Source organism: Pistacia vera, unplaced genomic scaffold (genome assembly GCF_008641045.1).
Source record: "Pistacia vera cultivar Batoury unplaced genomic scaffold, PisVer_v2 Contig673, whole genome shotgun sequence".
Taxonomy (NCBI): Eukaryota; Viridiplantae; Streptophyta; class Magnoliopsida; order Sapindales; family Anacardiaceae; genus Pistacia; species Pistacia vera.
In genome coordinates this window covers 1,335,652-1,360,088 of record NW_022196527.1, presented here as the reverse complement: position 1 = coordinate 1,360,088, position 24,437 = coordinate 1,335,652, and the positions used below count along the sequence as shown (strand labels likewise).

Here is a 24,437-nt window from a genome sequence, read left to right as displayed (position 1 = left end):
CTAACCTGGTAATAAATACTATTAACTATTTTCTCCTATCTCCTCTCATTTTAATATGTAAATTAATCCATATTTCAACTGTTATCTAAATAATTACAAATATAGTATTAATTTTTATTTATAATTTTGGTTCTAACTTTTACCTTATATTTACTTATTTTTAATTACTATATTTTGATTTTGCCATCAGAAAATCATTTTAAAAAGTTATTGCATATTCTCAATATTAAAAATATGAATTCAATTTTAATCTCCAAAGCCAAATAGAAAAATATAAAGAAGAAGCAAGTGATTGGATGTAAGAAAGAAAATGCCCAATTTCGTCATTCCACTACAAGTGCACAACACATGGCATCCATTGGTTTCTGTTGCCACGTCACCGCACAACTCAATTCCATTCATATATATTAATTTAAATAAAACTCAAGAACTTCCCGATCCTTTTATAGCACGCATTCTCTCTCATTCCCTCATTTTTCTCTTCTCCTTTAAACTCCTCACCGGCGAACGTCTTTAACTGTCTTCCAATTCTCGCTGGCAATTTAGTTTCTCTCCTTAATCTCTTGTAGCTTCCAGTCATTCACTCGGTCCTTCTCCCACAACAATCATGAATAACGAATAGTAAGATTTAATTCTGCTTGAAATTGATTTTTGCACTGAATTCGGTATGATTTATATGGATCCGTGACGATTTTTTTAAATTTTTTATGTGTTTTTGTATTTTTTTTTTTTTTAGGTTAGTAGGATTCATATATATATATATATATATATATTTTAATGATTGATGAAATTTTATGGTGCTGATTGGATCGTTGAGTCAGATCTTGTTGATCTAGTTTCAGATCCACTGATCTTTTCGGTTTTGTATTTCGTTTTAATGATTTGTTGAGTATAAAATAAAACATAATTTCAAAAAAAGTTATGTCAAATTATGAGTTTTTCCAGCTGAAATTTTGGATAGAAGGTTCGAATATTTGATTCAGCTTTGCTAAATAATGAAACAAGTAAAACTCTAAGTATGAAATTCTCATTGATTTAACTGTCGGTGGACGTTGCTGAAATTTTATGCGCGTTTTTTATTGTTAAGCATATGCTAATTTGTTACTGAGCAAGCGAGTAATTTTCTGTGTTATTATATTCGCAGTGACTATTTGTTTAAGCTTTTGCTCATTGGAGATTCTGGTGTTGGCAAATCGTGTCTGCTTTTGAGGTTTGCTGTAAGTTCTTATTTCGTCCTGTAGTTATGTATTTGAAGTTTTAGTTTTTTAATGTATTTGTAGTTGCAGTTGGTAGATATATCGTGAGTTCTATTGAGTGCCGGTAAAATGTGGTTTTAGGAAAACATCCTTTTTATTATCGTTCAATTTTGCCAATGGAAAATTGTGCACTCTATGGCAATTGCCTGTAGAGTTAGTTTTAAATATTCTGATGGGTTCACGAATTTGAGATTCTTAAACCATGACTATCAGATTTTATAAAATGATTTGGAAGATTGGGTGTCTGGGTCTATTGCAAAAGTTGGGGAAAAGATGAAATAGGAAGTGAGGCTGCTGCCTCATGATGGTTAAAACTATTTTTGTGGCTTGTGTCAATGCACATTTAAACTGCATAGTAATTTTTATTTTTATGTTTTGTAAAACAGGATGATTCATATCTCGAGAGCTACATCAGCACCATTGGAGTTGACTTTGTGAGTAATTAATTTCTGTGTTTTTGTTCTTAATCTGTTTGCTTTATCATATGTATGCTGAATTAACTTTCTATTATGTCTGCTATTCAGAAAATCCGCACTGTGGAACAGGATGGAAAAACCATTAAGCTCCAAATTGTAAGTTCTTTTTGTACTTCTTTCTGTATTTGCTTTATTATCTGAACTTTAAAATAAGTTTCCATGTCTAGGTTGGGTATGATCACTGTTATATTGGAATTATAGAAGTTGTGTCACACTATCTCCTATTGAAATGGATTGAAAATTAAGATTGATGTATCCCAAAATTAATGACTTGCATAATCCGTGGCTATAATTATTCTGGAACTGCTATTTTAATGCTCTTAAGTTTCACATTTTATCAAAAATTAAAATTGTATCTGATTTCTTGTCTCAGAAATACTTTGTCATGTCTTTTGTAATGAAACATGTTTGATCTTACTTTCTTAGAATTATCTGACATCTTTTATGTTAGTATACTATCATTTCTATGTAAGATGAACTTCTGTAGCACTGTATCATGTTGTTTAGCTTCTGTTACATTCTCATCTCTTTCTTTATGTTATGTTTCCTTTCCACAGTGGGACACTGCTGGCCAAGAGCGTTTTAGGACAATCACTAGTAGCTACTATCGTGGGGCTCATGGCATCATTGTGAGTGTTTCACATTTTTCTAAATTTGTTTTTGTATCCACTTCTCACTCCGTGTAAGAGTTGTTCTCATGCTGGTTGTCCTTCTTCAGGTCGTTTATGACGTCACAGACCAAGAGAGCTTCAACAATGTTAAGCAATGGTTGAATGAAATTGACCGCTATGCAAGTGAAAATGTGAACAAGCTTTTAGTTGGTAACAAGTGTGATCTTACAGCAAACAAAGTCGTCTCCTATGAGACAGCCAAGGTAATTCTAGTTGTATGGGCTATTTTACATATTTGTTTAATATAGGTTGCATCAACTTCTCAATGGGACATTAATCTGTTTTCTTTGTTTAGGCATTTGCTGACGAAATCGGAATCCCGTTCATGGAAACAAGTGCCAAAAATGCCACCAATGTTGAACAGGCTTTCATGGCCATGGCTGCTGCAATCAAGAATAGGTACTGCATTTTTTAACTGCATTTTTTAATTTATTGTTAGATTGTTCTGAAAGAAAAACATAAATGATATTATTATTGAGTTTACAGTTAGTGCTTTCGTTTCGTTTTGTACCACTATCAATTTCTTTACCTGTTGGTTCTTTTGTGCAGGATGGCAAGCCAACCCGCCATGAACAATGCTAGGCCACCAACGGTGCAGATTAGAGGACAGCCTGTCAACCAGAAATCCGGTTGCTGCTCGACTTAAAAGAGAATTTAGTGACAGTGGACGTATGATCATTATTTGTGTTTTTGTGGAATGTAAAACTAGTTCTCTCTTCTTCATGCGATTATTTGTCATGATTTGCTTTTCCTGCCAGTTCAACAATCTTCTAATAATTCCATTCTTTTCAATGTATTTGATTTAAAAACAAAAAACATTTGTACAAATTAGGAATGTTGGTCAATAGCAGTATTTCTCTTGCTGTCCCCTATTCTGTGTTATTCTTCAACTTCAGTGTAGCTAATTACTGCGACTGGTTTCTTTTATTACACTTAAAAATTTCTTTATATAAAGAAAGTGGGCCGCTGAAAGAGACTTGGTAGGAAAGAAACTTTTTTCGGTTTCTAAATTCTAATACTTTAAAAATTTCTGCACAGAAGAATCAAGATAGAGAAAAAAAAAAAAATGATTATTTGATACCCGGTTTGAATGCCAATGTTATGAGGCCACATGTTGGAAAAAATCTGCCTCACCGATACGGATAGTAAGAAGTCCTTTAATAGACAAAACGGTAGAGGAAAATAGAGGCTGACAAAGGTGGAGATTGTGGCCTACACCCTCTTCAAATTAAAAGTCACGAGAGCACATTTAGTAACTTTGGTCTTAAATTTTCTGCTTCTACTGAATACATCTTATATGTCGAGACTGTTGTATCTCCCATTTTCTTTGAAGACCTCCAACCACGAGATTTGACAGTAACGTTTCTCGATAGTTATGAACAACCTAAATGTTCTTTGGATGAGCCATGTTCTGTTCTCTTCTTTCCCTCATTCCTCTAAGTCTAAACATCAAATGTTATGCAAATTCAAGAGACATTCCCACAACCATGTACTTTTTTTCTTCTTTTTTCATTTCGTTTAAATTCCAATTCTCATTTCATCTTTAACTAATAGACAACATATTTATCACAATCCAAGAATGCCAATTATAATTCTTTGCTGGGATCCCATATACTTTGCTACATAGCTCTTTCTTTCACACCGTATAAAATCAGCAAACCAACCATGCCAGTTGCAGTGTTGAGGCAAGTTTTGGCAGAAAATTTATCACAAAAAATAAGCATTTTTTAAAATCCTGAATTTATTGGCTGCAAGCTTGACCTGGGCGATCCGAGCTCCCAACCATCATACAATCATTTTTAAAAACTTTTGACAGAAATCCACATTACCCTCTCAGCACTGCCAATAAACTCCTTGACAGTTGTTTTAGAAAGAAAACTTTTTTCTGTAAGCTTACCAATAGTCACCACAAGAACAAACACCGTCCTTAAAATGGTGGAATCTTGTAGTATCTCTCACGATAATTTCTCTTTTTTCTATTGCTGATATGTGCTTGATGGCACGATGGCAATCCCCACATACTCTCAAGTTTTTAAACACTCGAATGGGAGTACCTAATGGCACTTTAATAATCCCAAAAGCTATTGCCAGCTTTTCACTGTGAAACAGCAGGAGTTGCTCTTTTAATTCTTCTCCTACATCATGCAAGGCAAACTCAAGGTCCGGCACATAGCCTGCCAACTTCATTTTCTTCTCCAACTCTCTCAGTTTTTCATGAATAGTAACCAACTCTTTGTGCACCCTGTCACCAGATCTAAACTCATGAACAACACTTCCAACCTCAATCCAACTATATCCAGGGCTCTTTACCACCTTATTTTCTTTCATTGATCGTCTAACCCTAGCAACATCATCCCATTTATTCATAGCTGCGTAAACATTAGCAAGTTGAACATACCCAGCTGCATTTGTTGGATCAAGACTAAGCAAGTTGGCGGCAGCAAACTCAGCCAGATCCAATCTTTTATGGATTCTACATGCACCCAACAGGGTTCCAAAAATGGCAGGATGGGGTTTAAAAGGTATTTTCTTAATCAAGTCTACAGCTTTATCTAGCTTACCAGCTCGACCAAGAAGGTCAACCATGCAAGTATAGTGATCCAGCTTGGCTTCAATTCCATAATCCTTTACCATTGACTCAAAATATTGAATCCCAAGATCTACCCATCCTGCATGGTTGCAAACCAGTAACACTGCAACAAAAGTGATCCAATCAGGCTTAATTCCCTCATCCTTCATCTCATCAAACAATTGGATAGCTTTTTCACCTGCTCCATGTTGAGCATAACCAGAAATCATCGCATTCCATGTCACAACATCTTTTCTCTGAATCTCAAGAAACAACTTCCAAGCATCTTCCAAGTCCCCACACTTAGAATACATACTAATCAACGATGTCACTGCTGTTGTATCACCATATAACAGGGACTTACATACTAGTTGATGAACTTGCCTACCAAACTGCAATACAGACAATTTGCTACAACCCAATAAAACACTACTCAAACTTGAAGCATTTGGCCTAACCCTTAACCTCTTCATCAATTTAAACAGCTTCAGGCCATCCTCAGCTCTACAATTCTCAACATAACCTGCAATCATAGCATTCCATGTGACCAAATTCTTCACGGGCATTTCTTTAAATAACTTCTCAGCTAAGTCAACCTTCCCAAACTTCATGTACCCATTAATCATTGCAGTCCAAGCCACCACACTCTTCACTGGCGCAACCTCAAACAATTCCACAGCTCTATCCAACTCCCCACACTCAACATAGCCAGATATCATAGCACTCCAAGAAACATCGTTTTTTTCTGGCATGACCAAAAACAACTCGCGAGCGTTGCTCATTCTCTTGTTACGAACAAAACCCGATATCATTGTATTCCAAGAAGCTATATCTTTAAAAGGCAATCGATTAAAGAAATCAAAAGCAGTTTCTATATCATCAGAATTGAGTAAAATACAAGACAGCATAATATTATAAGAAACCGTATCTGGGTGGGGAATTTTATCGAACAGTTCTTGTGCTTCCTTCATTTTCCCTCTCCTCTTAGAGTACGCAGCCAAGATTGAATTCCAACTGACTGTTGTCTTAACGGTCATGTTATTGAATACTTTAAGAGCAGAACCTACGTCACCTAATCTAATGTAGCTACAGATACTCTTATTTGATGAAATGATTTCATTGGAACTCTGTGCATCCAAGTGAGCATTTCGCGGAAAATTGGAGGAATTTGATTCTTGGGTTGGGTTGGCATTTGGGGTTTGGATAGAGAAAAAACTATTTTGGTGTTTGATTGGTAAGAAAATTTTGAGGATAGGCTTGGAGTATTGTTGGTTTCTTGTAGTTTTGAGGTAATGCATTTACGAGGGTAAAGAAGTTGAGAATTTCAATTAATTATACTCCGGAAACGGTGCATCATCATGCAAGAGGGGAACGATGATTAGCGCTGGAGTTGAAAAATATGATATTTTTCAAAGGTTCATTTGAATTGTGCCCGAGTCTTTCTTTCTCTAACTGCAGAAGGCAGGTTTTAATGTTAAATATAACATTGCATTGGTGAGAAAGTACGTAATGACTGGAGTGTATTGAATTGCTAAATTAGAGCAATGTTTGTCAGTGGAGTGTATATCATAAAAAATAGAACATACTTGTGGTTATTAGCGCCATATTTCGGAGTTGTACGTAGTTTTGGCTCTAGTGGTTACTAGCGCCATATGTTTTATAACCTCCGTAGTTTTGGCCACCATATTTCGGAGTTGTGCATGTTTTATAACCTCCGTAGTTTCGGCTCCGGTGGTCATTAGCACCATATGTCGGAGTTGTAGCATGTTTTATAACCGTCGTAATTTTGGCTCTGGTGGTTACTAGCCATACTATGAAAGTTATAACATCTTTTATAACCAACATAATTTTTTCATCACAATTGTTAAAGAATTGAAGTAATTGCTTATGATGAAGATAACTTTTTCATAGTAGTTATCTCTCATCAATTGTGTGGTGAATTTCATTCTCATTAATCATGTAGTGAATTTTATCATGATAGTTTTTTGGATCTCGTTAGCATGTTATTTTTTGACCCTTTTGTCACAAACGAACCGTGCGGCTTTAGTGCTCAAACTGATGAAGTTTGACACTAACTAGGCCACACCAACATTCCAAGGAACAATAAGAACATAGAAAGCTAATATGACTTTAGTGCTCAAACTGATTGTTAAACAATAGAGTCTCTGAATAATTCTATGTATATTTTCTCCTCTAAGTTGGAGGCAATTTATAGATACACTTACATTGTGAAAGTAGGAAACAATCATATTCTAAGGAAACTAAATATTCTTATATTTAATATACAAGATCGGTTACCTAACCAGATGTGTTCCTACATTTTCAACACACAGACAGCTCATGCCAACACTCCCCCTCAAGTTGGAGCATAGATATTAATCATGCCCAACTTGTCGATTATATTATGGAATACCTTCCCTGAAACTGCTTTTGTGAGTATGTCAGCTAACTGGTTTTGTGACGTGACGAATGGAAACTGCATAATCTTTTGATCTAACTTCTCCTTGATGAAGTGACGATTAGCTTCAACATGTTTAGTGCGGTCATGTTGTACAAGATTCTGTGCAATCTCAATAGCGGCCTTATTATCACAATGAAGATTCATGGGTTTTGCAAAGTCAATCCCAAAGTCTTTTAGAACACTCTCAATCCATAACAATTCACATACACCATGAGCCATACCTCGAATTCAGCTTCTGCACTTGATCGTGCCACAACCTTTTGCTTCTTACTTCTCCAAGTAACAAGGTTACCTTCCACGAAAGTAAAATACCCAGACGTGGACCTTTTAGTTGTTTGATCGCCTGCCCAATCAGCGTTCGTGTATCCTTTAATGTTAAAGACACTAGTTTTTTAGAATAATAAACCTTTTCCTGGAGCACCCTTTAAGTATCTCAATATTCAGTATACTGCATTCATGTGCTTTTCACTTGGTGCATGCATGAACTGACTTACGATGCTCATAGCGTAGGCTATATCAGGCCTCGTGTGTGACAAATAAATTAATCTCCCAACCAATCGTTAATAGCAATCCAAAATTATTGGGACTTGGTCTGGAAAAATTCCAAGCCTGTGATTGATTTCTATGGGCGTTTCTACTGGTTTCCAAGCAAGCATTCCAGTTTCAATCAATAGATCTAGCACATATTTCTGTTGTGAAAGAAAAATCTCTCATTCTGATCTTGCTATTTCAATTCCTAAGAAATATTTAAGTTGCCTTAGATCCTTCATTTCAAACTCAGTAGCTAAATATCCTTGTAATGACTTCATTTCCAATGGATCGTCTCCTGTCAGGACCATATCATCAACATACACAATTAAAGTTGTTACCTTCCCTTCTTTGTGTTTTATAAACAAAGTACAATATGAATTGCTCTGCTTATAACCGAATGCCTTCATTGCAAAAGAGAACCTCCCAAACCAAGCTCTAGGTGACTGTTTGAGCCCATACTATGATTTCTTCAATTTACAAACTTCATTTCCACCCGATGAATTACATTTAAATCCTAGTGGCAGCTCCATGTAGACTTCCTCCTCTAAATCGCCGTTGAGAAATGCATTCTTAACATCAAATTGTTGCAGAGGTCACTCCCAATTTGCTGCTATAGATATGAGAATGCGAATTGTGTTGAGCTTAGCTATTGGTGCAAAAGTCTCTTGGTAATCCACACCATACTTTTGTGTATACCCCTCTGCAGCTAACCTCGTTTTGTATTTGTCAATGCTTCCATCTACTCCAAGTTTCATAGAGAACACCCATCTATATCTGATCGTCTTTTTCCCTTTGGGTAATGACATAAGTTCCCACATAGAATTCGTTTGCAAAGCTCTCATTTCTTCATTCATTGCCTTCGTCCATTTTGAATCTGCCAATGCATCCTGCACATTACTAGGAATAGATACATTGGATAATTGATTAATAGTAAGTGTATACGATTCAAACAGCCTATGAGCGGAGACATAATTACTAATTGGGTATTTAACATGGGCTTTAGGATCAGGTTCATACTGTTTCTTTGGGACACCCTTATTCGATCTTTATGGATATCTTGGAGCTAAATTTTCTAAAAACTTATCAGATATGGGACTGGAAGTTACCTGAAGAGAAGCATTATGGGTTGATTCCTCAGTTAATGGCGTTAACATGGGCAACTCTGTAGCCATAGGTGATTCTGAATGATTTTCGGAAGGAGCCAACATGACATTCTCAATCTCAGAAATAATACTATCAAAGTTTTGTTGATCACTTCTTCCAACTCTTTCATTCACTTCTTCGAGCTCTAAAAACTCATCTCCTCTGCTTCCTTCTTGTAACATATTCTCTTTACTAGAGTTCTCCACCTGACGAGAAGGTATAGAGACTCCCCCTGAATAATAAGGTTCTGATTCACGAAAAGAGGCGTCCAAGGTCACATGTAATTTCTGGGTTTGAGGATCATAGCACTTATATCTTTTCTACAAATCAGAATAGCCACCAAAGACGCAACATTTGGCACATGGATCAAGTTTATTTTGCAAAGTCTTAAGAATGTGAACATATATCGTGCAACCAAAGACTCTTGGTTCAAGATTCTGGAGATGAGGAACTGAAAATAGGGATTGCATTTTTTGTTGAGGAGTTTTAAACTCTATCACTCGGGAAGGTGTTTGATTGATTAGGTAGACAACAGATTTCAAAGCTTCTCCCCAATAGAACCGAGGGATGTTCGTGCCAAACAGGGAGGCACAAACCACCTCCATTATATGTCTATTCTTCCTCTCCGCCAAGCCATTTTATTGCGGGGTATAGGTGCAAGAAGTCTGATGTCAAATCCCACATTGGCTTAGAAACTTTCCGAGGGATGTATCTACGAATTCCATCGCATTATTAGATTGCCAAACCCGAATCTGCTTTTGATATTGAGTGCTCACCATATTATGAAATTCCTGAAATGTTGTACAAACAACACTTTTTTTGTGAAGTAGAGACATCCAAGTCATTCTAGTACATTGATCAATAAATGTAATAAAATAAAGAGCGTTAGAAATAGAATGAATTTTTGCAGGACCCCAAACATCCGAGTGTATAACCGCAAAAGGTTCCGAATTTTTATTCAAACTTGGTAAATAAGGAATACGATGGCTTTTGGCTAGTTCACAGATATTACAATAAAAAAGTCTGAATCATTCATATTTGAAAACAAGTGTGGTTGTAATTTTTTAAGATATCCAAAAGAAAGATGTCCCAATCTTCGGTGCCATAACCAAATGGTTGCTCGAGCTTTTTCTTCACTAATAGTTTGGTATGCCTGACTGAATTTATGTCCCTCATTCTCTGTTAAATCCAAGTAATAGAGTTTGTCCCGTTTAACACCATAACCAAGAATCTTCCGAGTCAAAATGTCCTAAAAGACACAAAAAGAAGGCCAAAAAGTTACAGTGCAACCAAGAGTAGAGGTGATTTGACTAACATATGACATGTTATATTCAAGGGAGGGAGCAACAAGGATTGTATTCAATGTGAGAGCACTCGATCATAGTACAGATCCTTCTCCAGTAATAGGAGAGGTACTGCCATTAGTTGTAGATATAACAGATTTGGAAGATGGACAAATGGATTGTAACTGACCAGAGTCCCTAGTCATGTGATCGGATGCACCTGTATCAATAATCCAAGTATTATTCTTAGAAATGGTAGAGAAGACATTTGTCTTACCAACAATATCTGAGTGAGCAACATTTGCTATAGGCTGCAATTTGTCTTCTTATTTTGATTGAGTTTCCTACGTAGATGTCATCATAGCTTTCCCTATAATCTTCTTGGTTTTTTGAGAAGTCCCACCACTCAGGATAGCCAATGATTTCATAACATCGCTATTTAGAATGGTCTGTTTCACCACAATGATTAAATACAAGGTTGTTAGACCTTCCAGTTGATTGATTATTTCGATTCTTTGATGATCCTTTCTGAGTTTGGTTGACCAACATAGCCGAGTTCTTAGAGATTGGGTGAGATTTGCCCATTGTCTGTCATTGTTGATAGTATCTCCTCACATATGCATATGTGTTCTCCAAATCAAGTTTTGGGTCTTTTCGTAAGATTTCTCCACGAACTTGATCAAATTCAGAATTGAGTCCACTAAAAAAAAATATGAATGCAAAGCGTAGACATCGCGGAACGTAATTGGACCACTCCTTTAACCGTTCCTTCTTGAGAGGTAGTCTTATGATCAATTTCTTGGAAAATAGCAACAAGTTCGTTATAATAAGTTGACAATGATCTACCATCTTGTGTGGTAGAAAAAGATTTCTGATTTAATTCGAAGAGACGGGCTTCATCCGATCCATCATAGAAGGTTTTTGACATAGCATCCCATATTTCCTTGGTCGTGGAAAGATGGATAAATCGCTGCATCAGTAGTGGACTCATTGAGTCAATAAACCAGCTTTTTACTCTGTGATTTTCGGTAATCCATGTTCCGAAATTGGGATCTTCAGGTGCTGGCTTTTTTGTTTCTCCGGTGAGATATCCAGCTTTGTTGCGAGCGCCAATACGCATCTTTATAAGTTGAGACGATAATGGGTAATTGGTTTCATCCAGTATGATACTGGTAGGAAACACAAAATTGTCTTGGTGGATAATAATTGGTGGTGTTGGGTTATGTGGGGTAGTGGGGATAATGGATTGTTTGGTTTCAACCAATTAGTTTTAGATGGGAAAGAAATGATTGTAATGGTGGTTTTCGGGTTTGGGCTACGGAATACAAAATTTGATTCGTGTTGAGCAGATTTCCTAGGATTAGAATTGCTCTGATACCATGTTAAACAATGGAGTCTCTAAATAATTCTATGTATATTTTCTCCTCTAAGTTGGAGGCAATTTATAGATACACTAACATTGTGAAAGTAGGAAACAATCCTATTCTAAGGAAACTAAATATTCTTATATTTAATATACAAGATCTGTTACCTAACCATATGTGTTCCTATATTTACAACACATAGACAGCTCATGCCAACACTGATGAAGTTTGACACTAACTAGGCCTAAAAATAAACACACCAACATTCCAAGGAACAATAAGAACATAGAAAGCTAAGATGACGAGAAAAATCTTGTATTGTTATTGCACTTAAAAGAATATAAGGCTTTGAATTGAATACATCAAATGAATTAGCCAGCTATTTATACATGTTTACCAGGAGATCTGACGATTCAAATCCAAACATATCCAATAAGATGGATGTCAGGATTAATAATAAAAGCATGCACATGCAAACTCTACCCCTATCCTGTTGCATATCTAGGAGATCTGACAATCCAAAACCATATGTATGGGCAAAAAATCGTCTTGGGCCTGACGAGGTCCAATAATAAAATGAACATGTCACGGCCCAAGGCCTTAACCCAATTCTGGTTGGGCCTACGCTTAAATTCACTGTGTTAACTGCGCACTCTATGAGTTGGGCTATCCTACAAGTTAAGCTAAAATTGGGTTCCGACCCATTAGCCTACAATAGTCCATACCATTTTATTTCCTTTTCTGCTAAAATCTTGAATCTTACTGAAACTAATAAACCCAATCTGATAAGGACAAGAAATATCTTTCTTTCCTAATAGGGATTATCTCCTAAAGTAGGACTCAATGTCCTACTAGGATTTCAACCCTCTAGGTTCACTATAAAAACAGAGGCCTACCTTCTCATAAGGGGGGAATCTCCAATATTCAATCTCGACTACTAAAAAAATCACCTCTTTACTCCTAAATTCTTGCTCCCGAGAATTCTACACCTTTGCTCGGGTCCTGGCCTTCGACAAGACTCTTGGTAATCTTTCTTTCCCTAAATCTCATTAAATCATCTCTTTCAGCCTTGTTGACTTTAGCGTCAGAGTGCCTACGCCAAACACCACCCCTGTGTTTTCCGTAAGCTTCACGCTTGTCTTTTCATGGTCTAGGTCTAGCGGATTGTCAGTGGCCTCAACCTCACGGGATCAAACCCTATTTCTGTAACAATAGATTTTTTGCATCAACACCATACATATCCAATAAGATAAATAGCTAGGATTAATCATAAAAGTATACAAATTCTATCATATCCTAGTATTTATCGCTATCTAAGAGTTTTGAGCGAAAGAGTCATATGAAAGCTTCTAAAAAGATTCCTATCATATTCTCTGGATACTCTGGGTCAAAATCGAAGTCAAGCCTTTGAACATGAATTGGGCCTCATATGGTTGGTTAAGCTTGGCCACAATTAATCATAAGAGCATACAAATTTTATTTTTATCTTAGTGCTTATCTAGGAAAACTGACGATCCAAATCCATACATATCTAATAAGATGATGGTTATAATTAATCATAAAAGCATACAAACTCTATCATAATTGGTGCTTATCACTATCTAAGAGTTTGAGTTATAATTGTATTATGAAAGCTTCTAGAAAGATTCCCAACATATTTTCTATTGAGTGATAATTGTATTATGAAAGCTTCTAGAAAGATTCCCAACCTATTTTGTAGATACTCTAGGTCAAGTTTAAGTCAAGATTGAACATGAATTGGGCGTCATATGGTGTCAAGATTGGTCAAGATTAATCATAAAAGCATATAGACTTTGCCTCTGTCCCAATGCTTACTTAGAAGATCTGACAATCCATATCATTACATATATTATAAGATGGATGGCGAGGATTAACCATAAAAGCATACAAACTCTATCGCTACCTTGGTGTTTATCTTTTATTAAGAGTTTTAAGTGAGAATTTTCTAAACCTTCTGAAAAGATTCCTAGCATATTTTCTAAATTCTTTGGGTCAAGCCTTCGAACATGAATTGGGTGTCACATGGTGTTGGGCTTGTGCTGGATTAATCATAAAAGCATACAAATTCTATCATTATCCGGGTGCGGAAGTAATTAGTTAAGGAACTTAATCGAGGAAGTGATTTCATAAATCATCTTTTAGTCTTACATAAAACTTATGTAACACCCCAACCCACTGTCAGTGAAAAAGTCTTCTGAAAGCTTATGGAAAGATTCCTAACATAATTTCTAAATACTCTAGGTCAAGCCTCTGAACGTGAATTAGGCCTCATTTGGTGNTAACATGAAGATGCTAACATTAATATCATATACAAGTTTACAAATGACAACGATGACGCTAATTCTAAACAAAGGTTGTATATAAATAGGTGATTGGCTACCATCAATTACAATTTGTTCTTTTGAAGAAGCAATGTTGCAAATAGAAACGTAGATGAAATGCTACTCACCAAGCAAATTTGAAAACCAAAAGATTTAGGAATTAAATTAAAACAGATACCTTCAATGGATCTTAACGTTTGTGAACAATTCATTCGATTGTAATCTCTTAAAGTAAAGATATTGTTTTAGCTTCTTCTAAAAAAAGAAATACAAATAACATCAAGAACTTAATAAAACCTGGACATATGGTTTTATGTCTATTACTAGTTCTTCCTCTTGAGTTGAGACCAATCATTCAAGTACATGAAAGTAAATTATCGAATTCAGATATTTAATGAAAAATATAAAGAGTTATCTATCAGAATAATACTCCTACCAATCTATTAATAAGTTGATCAACGCTAAAAGACTTATTAGTAATGTGTTAGGATAAATTGGCACAAAAAGTTATGACTATAGATAATGAAATTCGGGGACAACCATCGAGAGCACGATGATCATACTATGACTGTTTCAAAAGGGTCATAATTCAACTCACATAGAATATTATTATATCTCACAAGCATCTAATTTTCTATGATTTAGAATACAATAACAATCCCAATTCAAAATTCAATTTAGTAGTGAAGGATTTATACGTATTGATATAGAATTTGAATTTAAGTCACATTACTTGTTGATTATTTTTTTTTTTTTATATAACCATACCCAAAAATGGTAAATACAACTTCTAAACCATGCATATAAATCATGACAGTAAAACAGGCTGAAAGCTTTCTTCAAGAGTTCAACATCTACATCAATATCAATGGTCGATTTGGTCTATTAGAAAGAAAAAGAAAAAATAAAAATAAAAGAAATGTGTNTTATACCTCAGGTTTGAGGTTTTCGACTTTATGCCCTAGATTTACTAAGCATACTGAGAACTTATCAAGATCTAATCATTCATATATCTGGACAATGTATTCCTAATTCTAATGTTTTATTGTTTAAAATGTGATCGTGGTTCATTTTATAATTCTTCTCCAATTTCAATATTTAAAGCATGCTTAGCAAATCTCAAAATAAAACCAAATTCAAACCATGGTTAATACAATAATAAATATACGACTTCTTCTTAAATTAAGTTTGAACTAGACTCCAAACATAACAATGCTAACACTGAATAACTACTTATAAGAGATTTTGAGATGTTTGACATCTCATATATTCTTCAACTTCAAGCTACCTTAGCCTTTCAACTTTTCAAGCTTTTAGCTCTCATATCTTCATGTTTGTTGAGTGTAATACCCTAAGATGGCAAATGCTCCTAAAAGGAAGGGGGAAATTAATGTGGAATAATAAAAACCTCCAACTACCCAAGACATGAACAATAAACAACTTCAATGATAAGTAATAAATGAGCTAGTTAGTAACAAATAATAAATGAGAGAGAGAAAAGAAATGCTCAGAGATTTTATAGTGGTTCGGAGCTTTGATCACAAGCCTCCTACATCCACTTCTTCAAGGCAACCTCCTTGAAGTTCCATTAGAATTAGATTTTGCTAATACAATAGTTTTCACAAGATTTCACCTCTAAAATAGTTTGACAGGATTTCGTCTCTAGATTTACAAGATTTCACCCAAAGATATGTGATAAAAAGTTTTGTAAATGATTGCCTCTAAGGCTAATACACAATGGTTTCAAAGTTTCTCTATAAAGATATTAGTTTAGTACTATTGAGCCCTCATGTGTTTTGATGTACCAAAACTAACCAAAAAGTTGATTAATATTTAACAAACATGCAAAGGTATGATAAGAATTCATAACCAAAAACAAAATGCAATTTTCTCAGTTGGTATGTGTAATATACTCTCTAGCTAGTAATTTTTTTAAGAAATATATGATAAAATCCACTAAATAACTTTGTAAACATATATATACATAGAGGTATATAATATAAAATCCGAAAATTCTAATTTTACTTCATATAAATATATACACAAAATACTGATATACTTTAATAGGTACAAGGTAGTCTTGGACAATGCCGCCAAACTCCTTCACTTCTTGACGTTCCACCCGATCGTAAATCATCAAGTACCTGCAAAACAATACAATAACGGAGTGAGCACTAATTGCTTAGTAAGTAAACCAAATTGCACTACTTTTTTTCCTCAATTACTCATGTTCTGATTTTCCTTTTCTCACTTTAATCTTTGATAATATTCTTCATTCTTTTCTGATACTCTGATTTTCTACTTATCAATGTGCAAAGACAATAAATAAAACTGTATATCGTTGAGTACATAAGAAATACTGAATCATGTAAGTAGCATAATAAATATGCAGAATAATAAACTTTCCTGAGAAAAGAACTTTCTTTTCTTTTCTGTTATCTGTCTCTTATGTTGTATCTCTTTCTTTTCTTCTCTATTTCTCTTTCTTTTCTTTCTTCTATTCTGGTTTGCCGATCGAACTAGGTTGATGCATGGATTTGAAACCCTGGCCATGTGAGTGGGTACAGTCCTCATCTATATGCACTACTGACGGACTGTACAAATGTTGTATCTCTCTGCTGTGGCTGCTTACTAATGGCGGCGTGTATGTAGGTATGCTCTGCTGGGTACAGTCCTCAATCACATACACTACTGACAGACTGTACAAATACTGTATCTCTCTGTTGATGCCGCTCACTGATGGCGGCATGCATGTGGGCATCTCTGCACTCACGGGTTCCCTATCGCAACAACCTTATAACATAGCATGCTATAGAAAGAGAATAGAAAGAGATACTATACACATTTCAACATGAATTTCCAAGCTATGGAAATTCTACACTTGCATTCTTTAGTAAATGAGAAAATATACATACTTTCATGTTAGCTTAAAAGAAAACTACAAGCCATTCTCTTTTCTTTCTTTTTCTCATTCTTTGCTAACATATTCTTTCATATTCTCATTTACTAAATCAAGGCTATATATATATCATGTGCACAATATATGCATGATCAAGCCCATTCTTTAATATGCTTTCCAAGTTCACATATACAAACTTGAAAATTCATTATGGCATAATGGTATGTCATGACATATTCTACCATTCTCTACTATCACAATTGCCATATCAAAGTAACACTTTAACTTGCAATTCCTTTCTAACACTTTCACGTGCTATTCAAAAAGTAGTAAATGTTCAAGTGACTAGAACCAAACACTAAGGGCCATTTCTCTCATGGAACTAACATGACCAAATGATATTCTAAATTTTGGCATAACAATATGCACCCTTGAATACTAACATTTACACTTGGTTAAGCCCAACATAATCTTCCTACTTCAATTCTTGCCTTTCTCTAACCCTTTCTTCAATAGGGTTTAGCCAACTTATGCATGTATTTTCTCTTCGGATTTTCATCAAACGCTTCACAAGCACTTGCATCTACCATGTTGGCTACACTTCCACATCTCTCTAAATCTACCAAAATTTGAGCAAAAACTCACTAATTATAGCATCAAACCTGGCCATTTTCAACAATTCTCAATACTTCAAAATTTCCAACACTAATTCTTCCATAATTTCACCAAATCATCACATACTCATACACTACTTTCCATGGCTAGAAATTATGCATCATTAAACATAAAAAACAGCCAATAATTCTCTCATACCATCATATACAAACATGCAAAAATTCATTCAACACAAATCTTGCTCAAATCAAGGCTAAAATGAGGTTTACTTACCTTGAATGTGTGATATAACTTCCTTTTGCTAAAAGTCTCTTCCTCTTGGACCTAGATCATATAAAAACCATAAGAATTTAAAGCTTTAAAGTTTAATCACACTCCTTTTGCTAGAATCTTATCTTTGGATGCTTTAGGATTGAAAATCTATAAAAATCCAAGTCAAATTCTATGATTTTCCTTTGAAATTTAGTGAAGAAAATGGAGAGAAAATGGGGTGAAGGGTGGCGTGAATAAGGGTTAGAATGGCTAGGGTTTAGGTTATTGCAACCTTATAACTAAACAAATATATATATTCCTATTTTGCCCTTGCACTTTCTATGAAATTCCATCTATATCCTTTAGTCAATTATCAAAATACCCTCATTTTTATTATCTTCTTCACATTATTTTGCTTCCTTTCACTTCCCACTTTTTCAACTAATTATGAGTGAAAAGACCATTTACCCCTAATGAAGTTTTAAGGAATTTTCTTCACATTTATCTAAGGTAACTTCAAAGAAATTCAACTGAGGGTATTAGGGCATAAATAAAATTATGTACCTTGATGTGGGTGTTACAGTATGACCGTGCAGGACGAAGGAATGACCGTTCCCAGTTTCATAGAATTGACCAAATGAACATTCCTCTCTATATGACCACGTTCCATATGATCGTGCACTCTTCAGCCCAAAATGAAGTCAAGTTGCTCGAAACGGCACGACTAAGTCATTTTGCCCTTGCACTTTCTATGAAATTCCATCTATATCCTTTAGTCAATTACTAAAATACCCTCATTTTTATTATCTTCTTCACATTATTTTGCTTCCTTTCACTTCCCACTTTTTCAACTAATTATGAGTGAAAAGACCATTTTACCCCTAATGAAGTTTTAAGGAATTTTCACATTTGTCTAAGGTAACTTCAAAGAAATCCAACTAAGGGTATTAGGGCATAAATAAAATTATGTATCTTGATGTGGGTGTTACAGTATGATTGTGCAGGACGAAGGAATGACCGTTCCCAGTTTCATAGAATTGCCCAAATGCACGTTCCTCTCTCTATACGACCACGTTCCATATGATCGTGCACTGTTCAACCCAAAATGAAGTCAAGTTGCTCAAAACGGCACAACTAAGTTGCTCAAAACGGCACGACTAAGTTGCATGCCCATTCCAATCAAATCAAAAGTCAAAGTACTCAGAATTCAAATGATTTCGCGCCTTTGACAAATCTCAAAAGTCAAGCCTTGAAGATCAAGTTGAAGTTCATGTGTTTGAAGTGGAACAACCGTTCCTGATGGTGGAATGATCATTCCCACTCAAAGATCGTTCCAGAATGCCATCGTTCCGAGAAGTCATGCATGCTTCTGGAATTGTATGGATTTTTAAGGAGCCAATGGACTGACCGTTCCCCGTGGTGGAATGACCATTAGCAATGACGGAGCGATCGTTCGCGTTGGTGGAACAATCATTCTAGAAACCCTAAAGTTGTATGAAAGTAACCTTTATGTTGGGAACGATCATTTGTGATGGTGGAATATCCGTTCCTCTGGGTTCTGCAGCTTTCTAGAGTTGCATTAAATGCAACAATGACTCTTTACTTCAAAGGGAATAGACAAGTAATAAATATAGCGTTTTATTGCAAAGAAAGACAAAGAGAATATCAAAGGAGCAAAAGTTTTATAAAAAACATTCTCACATAATCCCTTAAGCTAAAAATCCAAATCAATCATCACTCTTTTGTACTCATTTGAAAACCTTTGAGAGTATTGTTCTTATTGTGTGTTTAAGCCTAGTCTAAGAGGCAATCATTGACAAGATTTTATTCAAACATATTGTGGACGAAATCTTATAAATCTAGAGGCGAAATCTGATCAAACTATTGTAAGTAGGGGTGGAAAAAACCAGTTAACCAAACTAGTTCACTCTATACTTGAACCAACCGGATTCTGGTTTAAGTGGAAAACCGAACCGATTTTCCACTTAAACCAATTTCTACTCGGACCAAAAATTCGATTTGGTTAACCGGTTAACCAGTTTTAAACCAGTTTGATACTCAAATTTCCTACTCTCTTCCTCAATTGCTCCTTGCGCTAATGACAATCTGGGCAATCTTTTACTTAAAAGCTTGCAAACTAAAAAGTATATGTCTTTTCATGCCTGCTTTTCTTATTTACATCATGTCATCATAATAAAAAACCATTTCTTGATGTTATATTTACAAGTTTTGCCATTCATTGCTTTTCCTGTACATTTATTTGAACCATTTCCAAAGTCGTTTCCTTTTCTTCTTCACAAAAACAAGCAATTGCACACAACAACTCTACACACTTCATTTCTATGCAACTTTTTTTTCTCTATCTTGCAGCATAATTCTAGGTTCCTTTATCCAATATACCCACTTGTTTGTGTTGCTGCTTCAGTTGTCATTGAGAGCTTTCCTGATCTCTTCCAAGACAAGTATAATCCAACTGATAATTCTCTGATCGTCACGGTATTCTTTCTGGTATTTTCTTACCTTTTTGTACTGAATCCTAAAGAGACAAATCAAAAGAGAGATGTTTACCTTCCTGAATCAACAAATCGCAGACGACATAAAGACTGAAGGAGTGAAGATCGCCGCTGACTTCGACAGACTGGTGGGTAACGATGGTTACTGCCTTACTGGTTGTGAAAGCCGAAAGGAAGAAAACAAGGCAGTCGGTAGAAGGAGTTAAAAGAGAGGTAGATATAAAATTGAAATTTGAAAGTTAGGGTTTAGGTTGAAATTACTCATACTTTATAATTTTAATTTTTAATAAAAACCGGTTTTGAAAACTGGTTTTTTGAATTCTTTGAACCGATAGGAAAACCAGTTAGGGAATTTTTCAAACTGAAACCAAACCAAACCGGTTAAAAAAAAAAAACTTATTTTTCAGTTTGGTTTCGGTTCAGTCCAGTTTTCAATTATTTTATTCCACCCCTAATTGTAAGAGGAGAATTCCTGTCAAACTAATGTAAAGGGCGAAATCTGAATCTAGTGAAACTTCAAGGAGGTTGCCTTGAAGAAGTGGATGCAGGAGGCTTGTAGATATAGCTCCGAACCACTATAAATCTATGAGCATTTCTTCTCTCTCAACTCATTTATTATTCCTTGCATATTTACTTGAATATCATTATCATTTGAACTCATTCATTGCTCATATTTATTACTCTCTCTCATTTATTGCTTTACATTGTTTATCTTCATTATTCATAATCGTACTCATTTGTTGCTTATCATTGTTGTTGTTTTAAGTTCTTAATGTGTGTGGTTGGTGAAAGTTTTTTATTCCGTAATTAATTTTATAGATTCTAATTCACCCCCTCTAGGAATAGTTTGCTAAATAGGGTTTTACAAGTACAAATGAGAGATTGATTTTTGATCAAGTGTGAAATGCATTGTTCTCTCTCTCTCTCCCTCTTGAAATAAATCGCCCTTTTAAAGTTTAAGTAAATTTGAGTCGTTGCTGCATTAAATGCACTTCTGCAAAACTGTAGAACCTATAAGAATAGGCATTCCAACATCGAGAACGGACGTTCCTGACACCAACGGTCAGTAGTCTTTAAAATCTAGGGTTTGGATTGATTGTTCCCCTACATGGAATGGTCGTTCTCCTAACGCCAATAGGCATTCCCCTATTGCGAACGGGCGTTCCATCTTGGATCTCTTGATATCCAAAAATTTCATAACCTTGAACGACTTTCTAAAATGGTGTTGTTCCTTCTTGGAACGACCTGAGGAATTCTGGGAACGGGTGTTTGTCGAGGTCATTCTTGTTTGACTTAAAGTTTCCACAACCTTGACTTGAGCTCGAAAAATTCTAAGTCCAAAATCTTGACTTCAGCTTGGAACAAACATTCCTCCTATGGAACAGGTGTTCCTCTTCAGATCGTAAAAAAAAGTGTCAAGATTCTAGAGCTATGAACAAGTTGATGGAACAACATCGTTCATGTAGAACACGTTGAAAGGATAGTTGATCTTCTTGGTCATTCCTTCTTACATCGCAAATGATGTCCAACTCGAGAATGTGTGTGAGCCTTTTTTAGATAAGTCTTGAGATGTCTTGAATGGCTTTCTGGAATGGTCGTTCAGTGTGGTCATTCCATTTCTGACTTGAGTTTTTGCTCGAATGGATTTTTGCTTCATTTTGGACAAAATTGTGAACGAAGATGAGGAACAATGTCATTCCAAAATGGGACGGCTTGACTAGAGATTATTTTGTTGAAAAATTGAGTGGAAGGGGCGTTCCATCTGCATGGACGATGTTTCCATTTGGAAAATTTGTATTTTTGTTTTGGTTATGACTTATGTCATACCTTTGCACATTGTTAGTTCATCAATCACTCTTTTTGATTAGTTTTGGCACATCAAAAGATATGAGGGCTCAACAATCTCTCCTTTTTTTTTATTGATGATAAAACTAAGCAAAATTGAGTTCCATAATCATTAAGAAAAATGAAAAACTCTCCCCCTTTCAACAAGCATATCATTTTAACCATTTTTCAACCAAAAAGTCATACAAATTTGAGCAAAAGCCCCCCTCACAACAAGCATTCTATACATAAAATACAATAAGCACAAAATTGCTTTCTCAATACAATATCATTCAACACAATTAACACTTCATTATAAACACTTCAATGAATATATTCAACAACAAAATCTCCAACTCATCTCAATATCAATTCAATCATCTCAATATTCTTTTCCAAATCTTCTCAATATCAACTCAATCATCTTAATATTCTTCTCCCCCTTTTTCTTATTAGTTAGAAAGATAAATGTTAGTGTATACCCTAGGAACCAATTGTGTTTTAGTTCCAAGATACTATTTCTTGTAAATATTTCCTACTAATAAAAGAAAGAGTTCTTATTTTTCACATGTTTGTTTACTGCTTCGTTTATACAACATATATATATAATGTTTGGATGATGTGGATCTTTAGAAGATTAAATTATCGAAACATTCCTTACGTAAGTAATGTTAATTGGGCAATAACATTGCATAGTAGGCATGCTGAATATCTCCATTGAATATCACGGGATAATAGAGTTATGACACTAGGGCATTAGCATAGATAAACGATTAGTGAATTGTTTATCAAATATGACGAATTATGATGAATCACATGGACTACATCGTAGATCGTAATAGTGTACTACATATCCTTAGACTTGATATATCACGATTGGATTTGACATAGGATGCGTATGGTTCATATGGTGTATAAGCACGAGACTAGTTATGTTTTATGCAAGAAGCCCATTTGGTCATATGTTATTCATGAACGAGAACAAGTGATGGTCAAGACGGAATCCGTTGACTCAAAATAGTTTGATGTAGAGTTCCTAGTCGAATGTCAATAAACATTGGAAAAAGCAAATCTTTGCCCAGAGTATATAAAGATGTCATATGAAAAGTAGTTTCATGATAACACGTTTCACTGTATTGATTGACGATTTGATTAAAGATTAAGTTAAGGGTTTTGACATACCATGAACTATTCTTAATCGGGATTAGATGATGGAGGGATTTTATTACATGGTACATACGATCGGATAGGTTCATTGGAGTATAACTTCATTGTGGCTTTAGGGTTATGGAGCACTGCTAAATGCCTACCATGATCGGTAGGAGTTTTGATCATAAAGAGTTATGACGAAATATATCGGAATACAATATTGGGCACACAACTAGGTTACAATGAACCTAAGTGGTCATACCTAAAAAATAAGTATGAGATGTTAGAGTGGGTGCCCTAGAGCCAATCAATTATTGTAGAATTGACTCTTTGTAATAATGTTCATTGATCAATAAAAAAACATTTTATTCTATATCGCGTAAATCATTATTGTATGTATTGATATATGTCCTTAGAATGTAGAACCGTGACGAGGGTATCAAGTGTTTCAAATCTTGATAGTGAGAACCCTATGAGCTTATATGGTGGTCATTCTAGAAACGTTCGTAGCCTTAGTATTATTCTGAAGTAAGTGCATAGATAATACGATAAGGCTATCATAGTGTTGAACGACGTNCCGCGTTGTTGGCGGGGCGGCGGCGCCAACCTTTTTATTACTTCCCATAACCAGCCTTTTAGTTTTATTTTACAGCTATGTTTATTATATTTTTTTACATTATTATTAGTTTTTTTGTATTTTAAATATATAGTTTTTGTATTAAAGTTCATTTTATATTAATTGATAATTAAAAAATCAATAAATAAAATATCCACAAATTTAACTCAAAGTCTATATTATCATGATTCTTCTCAAATATGTCATCGTTTGACATTTGCAACCAAAGTTTAAAACTTTGTCAAGAAAATATAAAAGACAAATTGTAGAATAACTCATTGGGTATTATTGATAAGTCTATAAATCAATCAGAAAAAAAAAAAAAAAACAACCTCGCTAAAAAATGTGAACTTTTAAGTAAGAGACTTGTAGAGCTAAAGGAAAAAACTGATTTTGATTGTTGAGAAGAGAAAATGAATTATTTTTATTATTATTATTTTAGAAATAAAAAAAATTAAGGATGTTGAGAAGAT

The 24,437-nt window shown here is 34.9% G+C and overlaps 2 protein-coding genes across 2 annotated transcripts; one reads left to right on the top strand and one right to left on the bottom strand.

Moving 5' to 3' along the window:
• Positions 1-436: 436 nt before the first annotated feature.
• LOC116113032 (GTP-binding protein YPTM2) lies at positions 437-3,273 on the top strand. Its single transcript, XM_031399169.1, has 8 exons — positions 437-621; positions 1,145-1,217; positions 1,643-1,690; positions 1,781-1,828; positions 2,290-2,361; positions 2,451-2,606; positions 2,699-2,802; positions 2,953-3,273. Exons 1-8 carry the CDS (start codon positions 608-610, stop codon positions 3,047-3,049), a joined length of 612 nt encoding a protein of 203 aa, XP_031255029.1. The 5' UTR covers positions 437-607; the 3' UTR covers positions 3,050-3,273.
• Positions 3,274-4,184: 911 nt separating this feature from the next.
• On the bottom strand, positions 4,185-6,532 carry LOC116113149 (pentatricopeptide repeat-containing protein At4g16835, mitochondrial-like). Its single transcript, XM_031399300.1, has one exon. It carries the CDS (start codon positions 6,268-6,270, stop codon positions 4,297-4,299), a length of 1,974 nt encoding a protein of 657 aa, XP_031255160.1. The 5' UTR covers positions 6,271-6,532; the 3' UTR covers positions 4,185-4,296.
• Between the last annotated feature and the right edge of the window lie 17,905 nt (positions 6,533-24,437).

Coding starts and splice junctions, on each gene's coding strand:
- LOC116113032 (XM_031399169.1), top strand. Junction 1,691..1,780: donor GCACCATTGGAGTTGACTTT/GTGAGTAATTAA, acceptor TCTGCTATTCAG/AAAATCCGCACTGTGGAACA. Junction 1,829..2,289: donor AAACCATTAAGCTCCAAATT/GTAAGTTCTTTT, acceptor TCCTTTCCACAG/TGGGACACTGCTGGCCAAGA.
- LOC116113149 (XM_031399300.1), bottom strand. CDS start 6,270: ATGCATTACCTCAAAACTACAAGAAACCAACAATACTCCAAGCCTATC.